This window comes from Patiria miniata, unplaced genomic scaffold, assembly GCF_015706575.1.
Source record: "Patiria miniata isolate m_02_andy unplaced genomic scaffold, ASM1570657v1 HiC_scaffold_5, whole genome shotgun sequence".
NCBI classification, from domain to species: Eukaryota; Metazoa; Echinodermata; class Asteroidea; order Valvatida; family Asterinidae; genus Patiria; species Patiria miniata.
The window spans coordinates 29,155,293-29,173,172 of NW_024037072.1; the positions used below are offsets into that span (position 1 = coordinate 29,155,293).

A 17,880-nucleotide genomic window follows, 5' to 3' on the forward strand; every position below is an offset into this window, starting at 1 on the left:
CGATTTATGCAGGAGATAATAGCTTTATCCTCACCGCGGGACAACTTAGACTCCATTCAAGGCTTTTGCTCGTAAACACGCACAAGAAATGTCATGTTCCAACATCACTAAAGACTGTGTGAGCTGTTCGGGTAAAGCCCACAGTGAACTACCATCAATAATTTATCTGGTGTGCTAGTTGTCCACCAGTGACAAGGTAAAAAAAAAAGGTTACTTCGATTTACAAGAACCAAATATCGAGTAAATATATAAGCCCCTTTTTATGCAATGAGTACCATCTGACAAAATCCGCGATGTTCACACGGTGCTAATCTCTAATATAACAGTGTAAATTATCCAAATTAAAACGATTCTGTGAACGAAATCAAATAAGTAAACTTATAGAAAAAAAGCAATGCGTGACGCCATGCACTTAGTAGCTGCCTCAGGGTATATAAATGTTCATACATTCTCCAGACTGTTTTTCGCTTAGCATGTCAACAGAGTAGCGTTGATTTTGTTTTCGAACCATCTATATAGTTTTTGCTTCTTACTTATGGCTCGTCTTTTACTTGTGACGTTATGCCTTGTTTGTCTATCTTGGCAACAGGGTAAGCTATGACGAATGCTTTAAAAGTTGACTTCATCGTATTTTGTGCTATGAACGGACTTAGTACAGAAGCGAATCTTGTACAACCTAACGTTTTTCTTCATCTCAGTAAGGACAACGGGTTCTATATTTACCTAGATCCAAGAAAGCTGTTTAATTCTGTCTGACTTTCCATACGTACCTGTTTCAGTGTCTGCCGAGTCTGTATGTTACGACGATCTGGGATGTTTCTCCAACGACCCACCCTTTGATGTATTCAATAGTTTCCCGCCAAAGAGCCCCGACTACATCAACACTGAGTTCTTGCTGTATACTCGCGCAAATACAAATCGTTATTTGAAGGTAAGCATTCAAGTTAATACCCTGATTCTGGCTTCTGTATTCTGAATTACGTAAGTGTGACATCTCTTTGGGTTGCAGGTCAGTAAATAGGCCCAAAATTGCCTACACGGGTTAAATCATGATAGTATGCCCATGTTTTTTTTTTTTTTAGGCCATTAGAGCATTTTGTGGTACATGAACTAGAGGGTTTGTAAAAAAAAAAAGAAACAGGGTGGAAGCCGTGATTTGGACTGCGACATTGATATGAATTTCTGTGAAATTTTGATGAAATTAGGCCCTAAAGTTATTTTTTTATTTATTTATTTATTTATTTATTACATTTCTTTACCCAGGGTGTGCCCAAACAGTTTAAAACTGGTTTCCATTGGGGCCCTGCATACACTACTAATGTTCATACACACGTGTACAAATACAATACATTACAATTAGAATACACCACAATGAAATAAAATAAAAGCATACGAGATTACTGCATAATAGTACAGCAACTATTATAAATATTGTTGCTCTATTTGCAATGGAGCGAAGGCATTATTTTTCAAAATGGCTTCAGGAGTACTTTAGGGGTAATCATCTTTGGATGAAATTGTCCCAAAATGTCATCAGATTACAAAAAAAAAACCAGAAAATGAAAAATGAAATAAACTTTAATTTGATGGGTGTCTCAAACACCTTGGAGAGTTGTGAGTATTTTGCCTGATCCGAAAGTAGGCGCAACGGCAAGTAACCAAACATGCAGTATCCTGCGCGTTTCCGAAAATGTCCGAAGTTTACCGATAATATTTCGTTGACACAGGCATACATTTTATGTTCGCGATATGTCAGGTATTTCCGGGTGTAAGATGTTATTTTCTCTTTACTAGAAAATCCCCGTCATGCTTGGCATCAATACTAAAAATATTTGAGCTCATAGTTTTTTGTTCAAGGTTTGCGTTGAGTGCGTTCGATTACTTCCCCCAGCTTATCTCGCGCCTAGCTCCTCGCGTGAGAACAGGCATGCGCAGTGGAGCTAAATAAACGAACGGTTTTGGGTAAAGTTTCGTGCAAGAGCTGGAACAGGGGCGTCACCAGGATTTTTTTCTAGAGGGGGGGGGGCAAAACATATTTTGCCAAAAAAATCCTGTATTTCTCAACATATTTTCGATTTATTAGTTTTAGAGGGGGGGAGGGGCAGGGACATTTGCCCCCCCCCCCCCACTAATGTGACTTCTCGCCTCTCTTTCTTTTCTTTTTTTCTCTGTTTTTTCTCCCTTTTTTGGTGCTTTTCCGGGGGGGGGGGTTGCGCCCCCTCCCCCTTGGCCACCCCTCGCGACATTTATGGCTGGAAAGTTGAATTTTGACATGACACAGGCGGAAAAAATGTTGCATCCTGACGCCACTTTTTTCTTTATATATCATCTCAATGAAGGTCATTCATTGCAAAAATGATGATAAGACATGAATCTGGGACTGAGAAATATTTCCCATTTTTGTTAGGAAATACTCAGAAAATTTTCTTGACTCTCCATAAACTTTGTACACAATCGCGGAAGTGGCGTCAGGTTGCAACATTTTTCCCAGGCTGCATCCGAATCAATTAACTGTCTACAGCACGTCCACGCCCATTAAAAATTCGCGGGAACGCGCCGACAACAATTCGTAGCCGTAGCTCCGTGCATAGAGCTACTTTGTAGCTCTATGCTCCGTGGAAGTCCGTTTTGGACACGGCCTGAGGCGCCCGCCGGTCGTTGCATGGCCTTATGGGATACTTACCGAAGTAACCGGCTCGGCGAGTCGGTTACTTGGGCCAGGCTCGAGTGAGCGCGAGAAGTCACGTGAGGGGTAAAGCGAACGCTGTCGCGCTTGCACGAGTAAGCGCGGGGGAAGTAATCGAACGCACTGATTAAGAATTTCACTGCCAGGCGTATTACCCAGTAGCCGTATCCATAGTGTTACGAAGTCGCTTCAATCCAAGCAAACAACATAACAGACAAAATTGAAATAAAGGGAAAGGAACACTCAAATGAAAGAGGATCGGAATCAAAGAGTTTTTGGAAATGAAATTAGAATTAATTTAATTATTTACAAATCACAAATTAACACACATAAACCAGATTAAATAAGCAGATGGGAAAGCGATTAATTATACATTACAAATCAAGTAACTCATACGGTTGGCCATTGTGGGACTGAGAGGGGAGGTACCTCCAGAGGGTGGAATCCTGGACTGGAGTCTGCCGGAAAAGTTCGGAAGTCCTGAGAGAGTTCTTGTCATGACTTGCGTCTTGATCGGCGACCTCCGAGACCGGGCGCTTGGTGTAACGGACGGTACAGGTGTAGACCGGATCAGGGGAACGATTGGGCTAGCTGACCAGTCGACGAAGTGCCATAGCGGAGGGGCGTGGCATCGGCGGGAACGGCACCATGATACTGGCCCAAGCCAAGGAGAGCCAAGTCGGCGGTCAATCTGGCCGTCGTGGTGGTAGGAACCGTGCCCCGTGCAGACGGCAACGGGCAAGGCACGGCCAAGTCAGCGGCCTCAGCAAGCCAGACGGTCGGGCGGCATGGCATCGCTGGAGAGCGAGTCCCTTGACCACACCTCAGCAAACTACAGTTCAGAATCCGCAGAACGGCGAAATTCCAGAGCTTTTAGGTCCGGCAGGGAATTCCAATGTCCATTCCACTGGTAAGGAATGTGGGTTGGACTTCAGCGCGAAGTCCCAGTGCGGGACCAAAAGTTCGTTGCAACAAAATGGGGATTACGCAGGACGATCGCGGGCCATTGGCCTAATTTACATGAGGTTAATTTGCTTAAAATTTAAACAATTTACGAATTTTTTACAATAGCAAATAAAAAATACAGACGTTGTGCCTCAATTATCGCTCATAGGGGGATCTTTACTGGGGACGTCTCTATAGTCCGAAGTACCATTGGTCTGACGTCCCATTGGTCCGATGTCCCATTAGTCCGACGTCCCATTGGTCCGACGTCCCATTGGTCCGACGTCCCATTAGTCCGACGTCCCATTGGTCCGACGTCCCATTGGTCCGACGTCCCATTGGTCCGACGTCCCATTGGTCCGACGTCCCATTGGTCCGACGTCCCATTGGTCCGACGTCCCATTGGTCCGATGTCCCATTGGTCCGACGTCCCATTGGTCCGACGTCCCATTGGTCCGACGTCCCATTAGTCCGACGTCCCATTGGTCCGACGTCCCATTGGTCCGACGTCTCATTGGTCCGACGTCCCATTGGTTCGACGTCCCATTGGTCCGAAGTTGGTCCGAAGTCCTATTTTTCCGACAGCCCATTGCTCTATACGTTCAGTTGGTATAAACGTCCCATTGGTTCGAAGTCCAATTGGTCCGAAGTCCCATTGGTCCGAAGTCCCCATTGGTCCGAAGTCCCATTGGTCCGACGCCCCATAGGATTAGGGTATATAGGGTTAGGGTCAGTCGACCTGAACCAGTGGAACCACACAGTATTATGTTTCATCGGACCAATGGGACGTCGTACCAATGGGACGTCGGACCAATGGGACGTCGGACCAATGGGACTTCGGATCCATGGGACTTCGGACTATAGAGACTCAACCGGCTTTACTGCGTTATTTCCTATTTGTGAATGTGACGGTTTCCTGATCTACGATCTGGTCTGAGACGTCAAGATCATCTGGTCAGGGAACCTGACTAAAAGGATCAAGAAGATGATCATTCAGGATATACCCTCGCCCTGCCCCTACTAAAGAAAAAGAAGAGGAAAGTGTACCTGCTGCTTAATGAGAAACAGGTGCATCGTGATTAACAAGATGCTGCATTTTTAGGATTTGTGTAGTATCCTTTTGTGGTGTTTTAAGGAAATATCTCGCTACAGATTAATGATAAAAAATGATGACCTGAAGTTTTAACTGTTCCATCATCATGAAATACCGCGTACGTTTCTTTTGCCATAATTATGTCTAAATTACCCCAATTGGAACGTTAATGTTTATATTGATGCTTCTATCCTTTGACTTGACTGGACTTAAAGGCCGAGTTCGGGTGGTCTTGTCTTGACACGGGTATATTGTTCTCGTGCTCCAAAGGCGGGAACACTGCACTCGGAACAGGATCACACACCACCTATCCGTGGTTTTTTTTTGCAAGAACAATATACCCGCGTCAAGAACAGACCGCCCAAACTCGGTCTAAGTGCTAATGCCAGTTGATTCTCGTCTCTTCTTCTGTACCTGAGGTAGTTGACGTGAGTTTTTTTCTGTAAATGGAAAATTAACCTACCCTTTGACCTGTGCAGGTTGATAGAACTGATGCATCCTCCCTTCAGAGTTCTACCTTCAATTCCGGTAGGAGAACGGTGTTTATCATCCACGGCTACACGGAGAAAGGATCCGAGTCTATCTGGATGAGGGATCTCAAAGACGCACTACTCGCAGTGGTACGTGTTTATATATGCGGTGCGATCGGTGTTTTTTAAATAGGTTTCTAAGGCCTTGTGTCCAAAATAAAATGACAGGATTGAAATAAGTTACATTTCAAAATGTTCACTGATATCGGGACGGCGTATACATACTAAAGAAATGTATCATATATTTAGGCCTATTTGAAAAGCAATGTACTGTCTTGTTTACAAGAAATAAAAGTTCAATCTATATCGGAGTGAAAATTCACTTAATACGACTAAACATTTCAGCTTTTAGATCCACTCAATCGAATGGATCGAATTTTCATTCGATTTTCCACCGAATTGACCATTTTTCGATTTTTCTCAAGCTACAATTTTTAATTCTCTCTCTAAATCATCTCGTCCTTTCACTTTATGAAACGTGGCAGTTCATTAACTCTTAGTGTTTGCACAAGTAATGTCTGCTCTTGGCCTTGGTTCATGGGATTCATGTGGCAAACAACACATGTTTTTTTATATAGACGTATTCTTTGTTTAATTAAACTTGCTTCTCTCCCTCTCAGGAAAATCTGAACGTGTTTATAATTGACTGGGGCAATGGTGCCAGGAACCTGTACGGTCAGTCAGTGCAGAACACACGCGTTGTGGGTCGTGTCATTGCCAGATTCATGCAGTTTCTTAACACTGAGACAGGTGCAAACTTCGCTCGTATGCACATCATAGGTCATAGCCTTGGTGCACATACTGCCGGCTATGCCGGAGCCTTCCAGTCTGGTATCGGCAGAATCTCAGGTAGTAACGAAGTTTCCATCTTCTTCCTCCTCGAAATAACGATGAACTTTCATTAATTTCAATATTTTTCATCCTGTTTTTCTGAGCAGCTGGTAGCCATCTCCCTTGAAAGGTGTGACTTAAGATTTATATATTTTTTAATGCTTTCCGAACAAGAGTCTATCTGTTTCAGATGATGTTATGAACCGAGTTCTCCTCTTCTCACTTTTTATTTCATTGGAAAATATTCACTACATGGAACACTGGTTAGATTATTTTGAAGTTACAAAATCTTTGACTTTTCTTCTTTCTTTTTCTCTCTCGCGAAATATCGCGAATTCAATAGCTCTGAGTCTCCGATGCTGCAATATCAGGGTACAGTCGATCATGTCGGTCGGCCTGATTGAGGTCAGGATGTTGGATAAATATCCTTGGCGCACTCTCTACAAATATATGCAAGTTGAAGTCGTAGGGCCTACTTACCAAAAAAACTGAAGTGGTGCTGCAATAAACCGTGATAGGACTAATAACAAACCCAGCATTAAAATCGGTCATTTAGCGACTCGTGTTCAATAATTCAGTCACTATCCAATAATTGATGATGTGTGAAAATTTCAAAAACTAAATCGAATTACTATATTGTTAACTAGTTTCATTTTTTTGTCAGGTCTTGATCCTGCCGGTCCATACTATACTTCCAATGATCCGGCTTGTCGCTTAGACGCAAGTGACGCCATCTTTGTTGACGTCATTCACACCGATGCGGAAGCTGTTGGGGCAGGCATTGTTGCAGCAGTAAGTAAAATAATCATTGTGTTACACAAATTCCTTCCTAGCCCTGCGCTGTGCGATAGTACTGACATTGTCATCTAGTTATTAGATAGGCCTACTTATAATAATTATAATTATCGAAAACGGTAAGGAGACGTGCCTATAGACTTGTGCACAAACTAAAACCTTCCCTTAACTCCATATATAGATGCTCTCCCGCCCCAAACTTATTTAATTATACAATTGCCGACCGAAGGATTCGTTTAAATAAAGTAGCTTGTTACACTAAACTTCGTTCTATAAAAATGGTAGTTCAAAGCTAAAAATCTTCCTAATGGTCAATGTCTCCCTAATGTAAAATAATTTAAAAGAAAATGTCTCCATCAGGTACCATTTTGTTGTAATAATAATAGCAAGATAACTAAGGTTGCTAATTCAAGGTTTACTTCAGTCAATGTACCAGACAATGAGACGATCCAATCTCAACTTATCAACATGATATTCCGACTGGTTTCTAGTTCTTGAGAACTAAAAGCTAGCAGACTCAAAATTTGGAAATTTGACTTGTTCAGCCCATTTTTTTCAAAAACAATTCACTCGAAAGGTAAAACACTAAGAATTCAGTGTTTATACGTCGGCGAAGGGCAAAACTTAATATTAAATTTACATCACCCCGTCGCAAATATTCCATCTTATGAATAGTTTCATTGCGGTATCCGCTGCTACATCAGATTCGAACCAGTCAACCGATTTTGGCCAGCTCGTTGGTCGAGTGGTAAGACGGACGTATGCACTAGAAAGCAGGAGGTCGTGGGTTCGAGTCCCACCCGAGTGATTTTTTTCGCTTTTATACAGTGTATACAGTGTATACACTGTATACGAGAATACAGTGTTTATACGTCTCGAATTCAACCTAATAATGAATTTACATCACCCCGACGCAAAAAAAATTCCAACTAATGAATAACATTTACCCTTTTTTCAGTGTGGACACATGGATTTCTACCCCAACAGTGGCAAGGAACAGCCTGGTTGCCCTCCAAGCCTCGTTGACATTTGTACGTGAGCACTTAAGTTGAATTTGTTATCAGTTGTCTACGTTCTATTGATTGTCATTAGTATAAGGTGGAGCCTTGATAATCAGTGATGCCCAGGTCGTTTTAGACGGCTATTGACGGTTCTCGACTTTTGGACCAAAACACAGAGTCTTTGAAGAGTGCGCGGGTTTCTTTACACATAATTACATATATAAAACTAGCTAAAACGAGAAGCTTTGTTTTGAATAGACATTTACCACCAAAGTAAAGTATCTTTTACGACAGTTGATAACTGTATCTTATACGAATGCAAATCGATGCCTAATTGTAATTTCATTTTATAATGACGTTTGTTAACAAATTGGAAGTTGTGTCATATGATGCCAACTTTCAGTGAACGGTTGTATTCTGCACTGCAAGTATATCTTTTGGGAGGGGGCAAATGAATGGTTAAAAAGTTTAGACTGTTTAATTTGGGCCAAATAACAAGCATTTTAACAATAAGATGATTTAATATTTGGGTTACCGGCGGTTGCCTGGCAGCATGACGTCACACGGTCCATTGTCTACATAATTCCTATTAGTTCAAATGGACCCCTTGCAAAGTTCTGTTTTAACGGAGGTTTGAAGAGCCTGCTCCGACCACTTGTGGGTGGTCTGATTTGTAATGAGGGTATGTGCATATATACATTCAGAATGAGAAATATACTTTTACTAGAGATCGTGATAATTAATATTATAACATGATAACCCTAAGAAGTTCTAAAGTTGAGTAACCTGGATTGTTACTATACGCGACAGAGGTTTGGTTCGACAGCTCAGCCTAGCTCGCTTTAATTCAGTATGGTCATTCCAATGCTTCCACAGGGTAAGTACAAAAAAAGGAAACCCAAATGGTGCCCCCTTTAAAAAACAAAAACAGTTCTGCATGAAGCGCTTTCCAAATCTAGGATATGAAAAACAAATTAATAAGCTTTCTTTTAGTGAAAGAATCATTTAAATCGCTCATGTACTTTTCCAGTTATGGAATTTTGAGCACAAGCACCGTTTTTAACCTTGCCCACAGATCACAGATCACTTCAGTAAAAAAAAATAAGGAATCCATGTCGTATCCTGAAAATTATATCAGAATATTCCCATAAGCCTTCGGGGTAGCCAAATGGAAGGCAGGGCAAGACTGTAAACTCTTGACATTATAAAGCATATTATTTTTAGCAGGTTTTTAAATCAATGTTATGATAAGTGCCATAAAGTTATCATGTTTATAAAAGTGTTCTGACGTGTTTTTTTGTATATGTGAATAGTTTTCGTTTTGCTGAAATATCACTTACCTTTATTGTGATCCGTGGACAAGGTTAGAAACAGTGTTTGTGTTTAAAATTCCATAACTGCAAAAGTGCGTGAGTGATTTGAATTCTTTAATTAAAAGAAATCTTATTAATGGGGCTTCCATACCCTGGATCTTGAACGCGCTGCATGCAGAACAACTTCTTTAAAATAGGGGTTGCTATTTGAGTTTCCTTTGTTTTGTACTCACCCTGTACAGAATATTAAAATTCTTAACAATTTCCTTATCTGTATTGATCACAAGCAGTCCTGTTGCGCATCTAAAATAAGTATTAATCATTTAAAACATAAAATGCTGCATATGACAAATGAGCAAAAACCTTATGTAAAGATATAATGGTCAGTAATGTTATCTTGTTTTTGTTTTTATATTTTTGCACTTAAAGCGGACCCCTTATCTGAGATTCCTTGCAGTCACGTTCGTGTTTTGGACCTGTACATTGAGAGCGTAACTCAGTGCGATTTCGTCGGCTACCCATGCTCCAATTGGGACAAGTTCGTTAATGGGCAGTGCACTAGCTGCAGTTGGAGAGGATGTCCCAAGATGGGATACTGGGCCGATCTGTCTTCAGCATCTGGCAACTTCTATTTACAAACTGGTGCAAAGTCGCCATTCTGTAATTTCTAGGTTCAACTTATGAAGATAAGATTGTCTTGAAACCTAAATGAGTACAAGAATAATTTATTTAATAAAAATAAAATCCTTTACATTAAAAACTGCAATAAATCGAATACCTCCGGTTATGTCATCATTGGTCATTTGTGATACACAAGACACGAGTTATTTTAAATTCCGTATACGGACGATAGCGTAAACACTCCTAATGTTGGTGTCATGGCAAAGTGACAATCTGCATAATATTTACATTTTCCCAGTGACGATCCAAGGAATAATAAGCACATAGAAAGTACTAAAATATGAATGTTATTAAAATATGAATGTTAGCAGAAACTTCATAAACTTACTCAAAAAAGCTTCACGGTAATATTGAAACTTCAGTGTAAGATTAAGATCGAGAGGTGTTCTAGTCATCCAACTCACCGGATGCTTACCAAACGAAGTAGCAAACAAAGTGAATGAAAGTTGAGTGAACATGCATGACCAACTTTCTCAAAACAAGATTTGTCAGCTCAATTCACACGTAATACATGACATTTATTTTGATTTAAATGTTAACAGAAATAAAAACCAGCAATTAGCATACATGTTAAAATACAATTAATTGTCGGTGTCTCGTTAACTGAACCTTTTTTAGGGGGAATATAACAATTTGAAATACACTGCGATGCAGAGCAATATAGGGGTTGAGATATTCGACGTGTACTTTTAATTGAACATGATATTTTGCGTAAAAAAGCCCAGTTTTTAAAGGATAGTCGTGTGGACGTTTATATCCTACTTTTAAACGTTCTTTTCGATTAACATCATTTCGTTCAAATCGCGTTTTGTAGCCCAATTGGGCTGTTCCAGGACGCAGTGTCCCTTTAAGCGGGCCGGCCCGAACCCCACCCAGTCAGGGATTCGCGCTTCGCGTTCGCATTAATTTTGATCAAGGCATGTCCCCCCCCCCTCCCCCCCCCCCCCCCCCCACACACACACACACACCGTCGTTTTTTGTTATGCTTCCGAGGATTGGCTTTGTGTTTTCCTTTGTCCCTGTAATATAACACTCTCCCATAGACTAAGCACACAAACCTGCGTTCGAGGACAATAGGCACCTTCCTTCGAGGATCAATGGCCCCTTTGTGCTCCTTTTGTTGTCTGTCCTCAGGCGTAATGCCATGCTGGAACACCCAGGTTTACGTTACATACCTTGTGTGGACATTCCTTTGTTTTCGTGTAGTTAAGAAAACTCGGTACAAAAAATAACTGTACTTAAACTGTGAAAACTCTTTTAACCCAATTTTTTTTCTATGATTCCCTATAGTGTTTCTCTTCATTCTGCTGCGGATAAACCTAACCCAAAAATGCCTCTAAACCTGTTTTCCAGAAAGGGCAAAACCTTATGTGGACACGGCTTAGTCCACATAACGTTAACACAACCTGCATTATGTGGACATCTCTTGTTCACAAGTCCACATAGGGAATGTAAGACAAACTCACACTTTTGAGAAGCGATTGACGCCCTTGGGTGTAGGAGCGGGACTGATTCCATCCCAGCCATCCTGGAGGACACTTGGGAGTAATCAATCTTGGTAAGAATTAAAACAATTCAAATCACGTACGTTCCACTTTTACCCAAAGCATTCATGTTTACTGTTGAGCGTACATCCGTTGCCTATTCTATAATCTGAGCTTATATTTGTATACCAACCCCATAGGCAAAAGTCAACGCGTTTCTCGTCTACCCAGCTTTCGTCATCTACGAGTCGTCATTAAGCATTTCTGTCAAGCCGTTTAGGTCCCTTATTACCAGGGGCATAAATCCCGGCGGATGGGGGTATATAACCCCCCCCCCCCCCCCCCCCCCCACTTTTTGACCGGGGGTGGGCTATTGAATCATCCCCCACACTTTTTCGTGATGAGAACCAACAAATGTGGATTTCGGGGTATTTTGCGAAATTCCCAACAACCAAAATGTATTCAATAGCACTGAAAAATGGAGAGAAAAAAAGTACAAAAACTTAAAATGCGCCATTTTGATGTAAGCGCGAGTATACATAAAGATGTACATCTGTATCCTGAACATTGCCCTCTAGTTTAATGTGGTACCGAAACGGTACCCCGCAAGTCGGTCGGCATTCCTTGTGGGGTACCTCCATTGTTCCGGTACCCCACAAGGCAGTGGTTGTACACGCAGATTTACGCCACTGCTTATTACCATCAGTTTCAAGATATACATAACAACGATCATGTAATGACTTGACAGCCATCATTCAAGATGGTTTATAGAAATCGATTTTGAAATTATTAAGTTTTTACAGTCAAGCCTTTGTCATTTGAAAAACAAAAGTTGGTGATAGTGATTTTATGTCCTGGTCAGAAGTGACAGGGTTTCGGAAAATTTGGGAAAGTCGCACAATTCAAAAGATACCCTCACTAATCATTTTAAACGATTATGTTATACATTTTAATGGGATGTTTTAATCAGCAGTCTGGGTTAGTATGGCTTCAGTTATTGCTTCTTGTTATTTTCAGTATTGTGGCATGTACTCAACAAGCCTGAAACCTGACATGTGTACTGTTTACCACAATTTCGGAATTTGTTTTTCTTCCGTCGAAATTTTAACCCGTACTTTTCATTAAAAAAAACTCGGGTTTTTTTTCTAGTTGGCTCTATAAATAGACTGGTTCCCAATCCCTACATTTCGATTCTGATAGAGGTGAGAACTTGTTTACCCCGCAAACCTGAATTATCGTCGGGCCGCAAATTATTCAAAATTTGTAGCGTAACGATTGCTGAATTGTTTTTCGTTTATAGCCTCTCATTCAAAAGTGAATAAGTTGTAATTATTTTTTTTTTATATTTTCAATCTAAAATCTAAGCTAGCACGGAAAGTACATCCAACATCCGTTGCAATGTAAGATTGGTCCTAAACTGAATGAATCAATTTTGTGTTATATATTTATACCACAAAGGATTTTTCATCTCGCCACACACTGCTACTACTAACAAACTTAAGACTAACTAAGTTTACGACTAACACAGGGTCGTACTATAGGTATTATATCAGTAGGTTATAGTATAAATCCGATTACAAGAAAACTGATAACTACTAAGAAACACAAGAAGATAGTTTACCATTTCCCAACAACATGTATGTTATCATTTTATGATACTGCACCGCATCCTCGATTCCTCGTCTTTATCTTTGATAATTACAAGGGCAAATATCCAGAATTAGAAATCCTATTATTAGTTTGGTGAAGAAAAGTAAACTTTGATAACACTTTTTAAAGGATGCATAATGGGGTTAAGAGACGATATTTTTACGGAAGGTGGTATAAAAGGGCCTCTAGGGGCGAGTACAAATCAGATTGACTGCATTTTTTCAGCAACATCTTAACTTTGAATTGATTTTCAGAAGTTATCCTTCTTCTGCTCAGAAATATATTTTGTTGTTGTTCAGTCATCCGATTACTGTCAACATGAACCGACCACTGTTTATAACATGTTGCCTGTTTAATCTGTGCTTTCAGTCAGGTAAGGTTAAATGTATATGATTGCACTTACTGAGTTTAAAAAATGCACTTGTGATCAACATCATTTTCCTGAAAGAGGTGACAGCTGAGGGGAAAAAGGGTTCTACTAATAATGTGCATTTATTTTCAGTGAACAATTTCGGACTACAAAACTGAGTAGGCCTACATGTTTAAAAATCGTGTTTATTTACCGGGATTCGGTGTCCTTCCAATCCCGTTTTATCAAGCAGGTCTGAAAATATAGAAGCGTAAATTAACACAAATCTAAAATAGCATTATAGCAAACAAGGTTTATCTCTTCATTCACTATTAAATCAATTCATGACGTCATTCTTCGTTTTCATGTCCAAGTCCAATAATCATCATCTACTATTTGCTCATCTGATGAAATGATGTTTTGCCAACTTTCTCAGTTTTTTCCGAGGAGATTTGCTACGATGACCTGGGTTGCTTCTCAAATGACCCGCCCTATGATGTCTTCTTCAGATTCCCGCCAAAAAGTCCAGACTATATCAATACAGAGTTCTTGATGTACACCCGCCTAAACACTGATTTGTATATGAAGGTAAAATACAAGTTTCTCCCACCATTCTCCATATCAACAGATAATGTCACAACCCCTTCGTGATTAGCCAATGGGCACTTTTTGTCGATTTCAGGTCGAATGCTGCTGTATCTGTTGCAATGAATTGACAGTTATCAATGGGCATTTTAATCACTAAAAGCTGCTTGCGACTGAAATGAAACTAATAAATGTTGCTGAAGAAATCCTGAAATACAGGGTGAGTCAGAAAAAGCGGAACCCAAACCCCCCAAAAATATATTTCATATTTTAAAAAGCATGTATGCACCAAAAATAATAATGACTGGAAAGCCAATTTAAGAAACTACTTTTAGATGGAAAACAAATACTGAAATTGTTCAATCCGTTCAAAGAATATCACCATTTAAACGCAGTGACCATAAAACCTCTTTCGTCAAAAAGAAAATTTATTGTGTGTTGTGACTGTCCTGAACAACAAAGAAAATGACACAGAATACTTGTTTCAACAAGTGTCAACAACTGTAGTGCACAATATCTTTATTAACAACCCTGCTTAGACAAACAATATGATATATAAAATCTACCTTATTTCAAAAAGACGGGCCTTCAAAAGGACTTTGTTGAAATTTATAATTTTTAAACTGAGATTTTATCGTTAGTGATGTTTGAAGACAATGTGACGACGAATTTTGAAATCCCATTTTTGGGCGAAAGAGATCTTAGGGTCATTGTGTTTAAATGGTGATATACTTTGAACAGATTGAGCAATTTGAGCAATTTTTTACCTAAAAGTAGTTTATGAAATTGGCTTTCAGGTCATTATTATTTTTTGGTGCAACATATTATTTTAACATGAATATAATTTTTGCGGGTTTTGGTTCCGCTTTTTTTACTTACCCATCATTCTTCATGTCTTCATGTTTCAAAATAACAAAAGGTTTTCCTTTATCTTCCCTTTAAAGTTTGGCCTCTCTGCAAAAACATTAACAATCAGTGACTGAATCCTTTGCCCTTTGAACCTCTGCAGATAGACAGAACAGACCCATCCTCCCTACAGTATTCTACCTTCAACGCCTTGAGGAGGACAATATTTCTTATTCACGGTTACTCGGAGAAAGGAGCCAGGTCGGAATGGATGAAGGAATTGAAAGACAAGCTTCTTGCAACGGTAAGGCGTGTCCTCATTATGTCAGTATTTCCTGCAAATTGCTTTTAAATATTAAATTAAAGCTATAGTCCATCATTTGTAATTTGTGCATTTTGTTCGTTTGAAGCAACAAAAGGGTTCAAAATCTAATGAAGGATACTGAACAACTAACCTGATGAAGTTTCAGCTAAGCTTCAGCTGTACATTCCGAGAAAAATAGCATTCTAAGATCTCAATTTCAAATCAAAAGTTACTGAATCATGTTTTGAATTGTTTTGAATTGCAGCTATACGCGACGTAGCGCACGAATCATAACAACCGCGCGCGCGTGTGCGTCGTTCCAATACTTGTGCGCGCTGCGTTGAATAACAAAACGAACTACTAATTTAAATTTTCCTACGGTGCTTCTTAAGAATCACCGTTGGAAATGCCTTCTTTCGTTGATTACTTCAATATGACAGCTTCCCAGAAGGAATAATTTCACAGGGAGTTTAGTTCCCTTACTATCTTTCAACCAAGTTTGTTTTTCAACAATAATTACGCCAGTTACTTTTCGGATGGCTGCAAATGATGGACTATAGCTTTAAAAGGCTATATGATTAACAAGCAGTTGTTCCGTCTTGAGGGATCGGGGTTCAATTAATCGGAAATTAGGACACTATTGTTTTAAGTCACAAACTTCTTGGTTGGAATAGCCACTGTCACATATTTGTATTGAAATTTTCTTGGTATATAGAACTATTACATGCGTCACTATGTTAGAATTCTCCTTCTCTGTAATTATGTTGCACCCATAGGAGAATCTGAACGTATTTCTAGTAGACTGGGGAGCTGGTGCCAGGAACCTGTACGGTCAGTCAGTGCAGAACACACGCGTTGTGGGTCGTGTCATTGCCAGATTCATGCAGTTTCTTAACACTGAGACGGGTGCAAACTTTGCTCGTATGCACTTAGTTGGTCATAGTCTTGGGGCGCATATCGCTGGCTATGCTGGAGCATTCCAGTCAGGAATTGGAAGAATAACAGGTAAGAATTTCTCCGTTCGCTTTTTCTTAAAGATTTCTGCAATTAGCGTTGCTTATTCCTTTGTATACCGGTATATCATTGGAAGGTACAGAACGTCCGAGTTTACAAACGGGACCTTTCGGTGCGTCCCACTTCTGGGCACTCGCATTTCTTCGTCATACATCAAAGAATACTGACCTTTCATCTATATATACTAAGCGCAGACTGTTTGGCGGATTTTACATAAAATTCACGCACGGAGATAAAAAGAAGATAACTGAGTAAATAGTTTTGCGGATTAAAGTGATACCATTCCGTTGTAATGATGATTGTAGTGATAATAACATCTCTTTGTTTTTCCCCTGAGGTCTTGATGCCGCCGGACCAAACTTTTCCGGCAACGATCCGGCTTGTCGTCTGGATCCTACTGATGCCATCTTTGTTGACGCCATCCATACTGATGCAGAATTGCTTGGGCTTGGAATTGTTCAAACGGTAGGTTCACTTTACCCAAAATAATTAGTTCTGATGTTGATATTTCGTACAATCGTTTTTGTGGCTTTGCTAGTTTTTTGTTGATGGGTTTTGTGTCTTATCGGCATAATTTTATTTTCATTCACTGCAGGTTGGTCACATGGATTTTTATCCTAATGGCGGAAAAGAGCAGCCTGGTTGCCCAGCTACCGTTGGTGATATCGTTTGTACGTTTGTATTTTGTGTATCTGTGGTCACGTGACATTGTTATCAAATAACGTGGCTCACATTATATCTCACAAATTAAAACTGGCAGTGTTTTTTTTATTTCATGAAAGGAAAAATATATGTTTAACTTTGTACTTTTAATTGGTTCTTGATTCTATAGTGGCTCCAATGGAAGTCAGCTGCAGCCACAGCCGTGTCCTTCAGCTCTTTATCGACAGCTTCGACTCAACACAATGCGAGCCTCGCGGCTATCCGTGTCGTAGTTGGGACAACTTTGTAAATGGGCAGTGCAATGACTGTGGTCTGGTAGGCTGTCCTCCGATGGGATACTGGGCTGACCTTTCACTGGCGACTGGAACTTTCTATCTACAAACGGGTGATGAGTCGCCATTTTGCAAACTCTAGAACCTCTTGTTGTCATGGTTGAAGAAGGTTCAACATGAATTGTAATTAGAGAGTGTATATAAGTACAGAAAAATATAGGAATATAGGAATCAAGGAGTGAAAACTTATTTTTGTGATATTTTGAAATCATGTTTAACCCCCTCCTCAGTCTATAGCTACCTACCTAGTCGTCCTCGCCTATTCATCACCTAACTTACTAACCCTTGTGACATATCATACGTTATCATCTCCAGTAAGCCATATCGTATTGTGTCGTGTTGTCCGATGCGATGATATAACATGCTTAAATTATAGATACATAACTTATTTCAACTGATAAAGTGTAAATATCGTCGAAAAAAATACATTCGTATGAGTGATTTATTCAAATATAGTGTATCCACCTTCTAATTCTTAGGTTTTCTGTAATTAAGCCTATGTCGGTCCATCCATATTCAACTTGTCTGTCCGTTTGTAGGCCTATCTCAGCTAGCTGCCTGAGATTCTTTTCGGATTTCTGCAAAATCTAGCGGCAAACATTGGCCAAGTTCGGGCAAGGACCATTAGTCGACTAGTGGTTGATTTGTGACGTACCTTACGCCTGCGCACTAATAGCAAAGTGCGAACGTCTCTAGTCGAACGCTGGTCAAAATGTCATCGCAAAACGTCTGGATCCTGGCTCCCTGTTGTACGTTATGAACGCGCGCGGCTATGGTT

General features: G+C 40.1%; 2 protein-coding genes across 3 annotated transcripts; both read left to right on the forward strand.

Moving 5' to 3' along the window:
* The first annotated feature begins 456 nt into the window (after positions 1 to 456).
* LOC119741806 (pancreatic lipase-related protein 2-like) lies at positions 457 to 10,456 on the forward strand. The gene is made up of 7 exons (XM_038217703.1): positions 457 to 590; positions 780 to 931; positions 5,204 to 5,344; positions 5,875 to 6,103; positions 6,750 to 6,877; positions 7,839 to 7,911; positions 9,624 to 10,456. The coding sequence occupies exons 1-7, from the start codon at positions 536 to 538 to the stop codon at positions 9,863 to 9,865; spliced, it is 1,020 nt and encodes a 339-aa protein (XP_038073631.1). The 5' UTR covers positions 457 to 535; the 3' UTR covers positions 9,866 to 10,456.
* An 855-nt stretch (positions 10,457 to 11,311) lies between these two features.
* On the forward strand, positions 11,312 to 17,523 carry LOC119740278 (pancreatic lipase-related protein 2-like). 2 transcript variants are annotated; one of them, XM_038215543.1, is made up of 7 exons: positions 11,312 to 11,433; positions 13,795 to 13,946; positions 14,953 to 15,093; positions 15,870 to 16,098; positions 16,445 to 16,572; positions 16,703 to 16,778; positions 16,940 to 17,523. In XM_038215543.1, exons 2-7 carry the CDS (start codon positions 13,911 to 13,913, stop codon positions 17,182 to 17,184), a joined length of 855 nt encoding a protein of 284 aa, XP_038071471.1. In that variant the 5' UTR covers positions 11,312 to 11,433; positions 13,795 to 13,910; the 3' UTR covers positions 17,185 to 17,523. The 2 variants fall into 2 exon arrangements, with proteins under 2 accessions (XP_038071471.1, XP_038071469.1); XM_038215541.1 differs by lacking the exon at positions 11,312 to 11,433 and adding an exon at positions 13,125 to 13,382.
* The last annotated feature ends 357 nt before the right edge of the window (positions 17,524 to 17,880 follow it).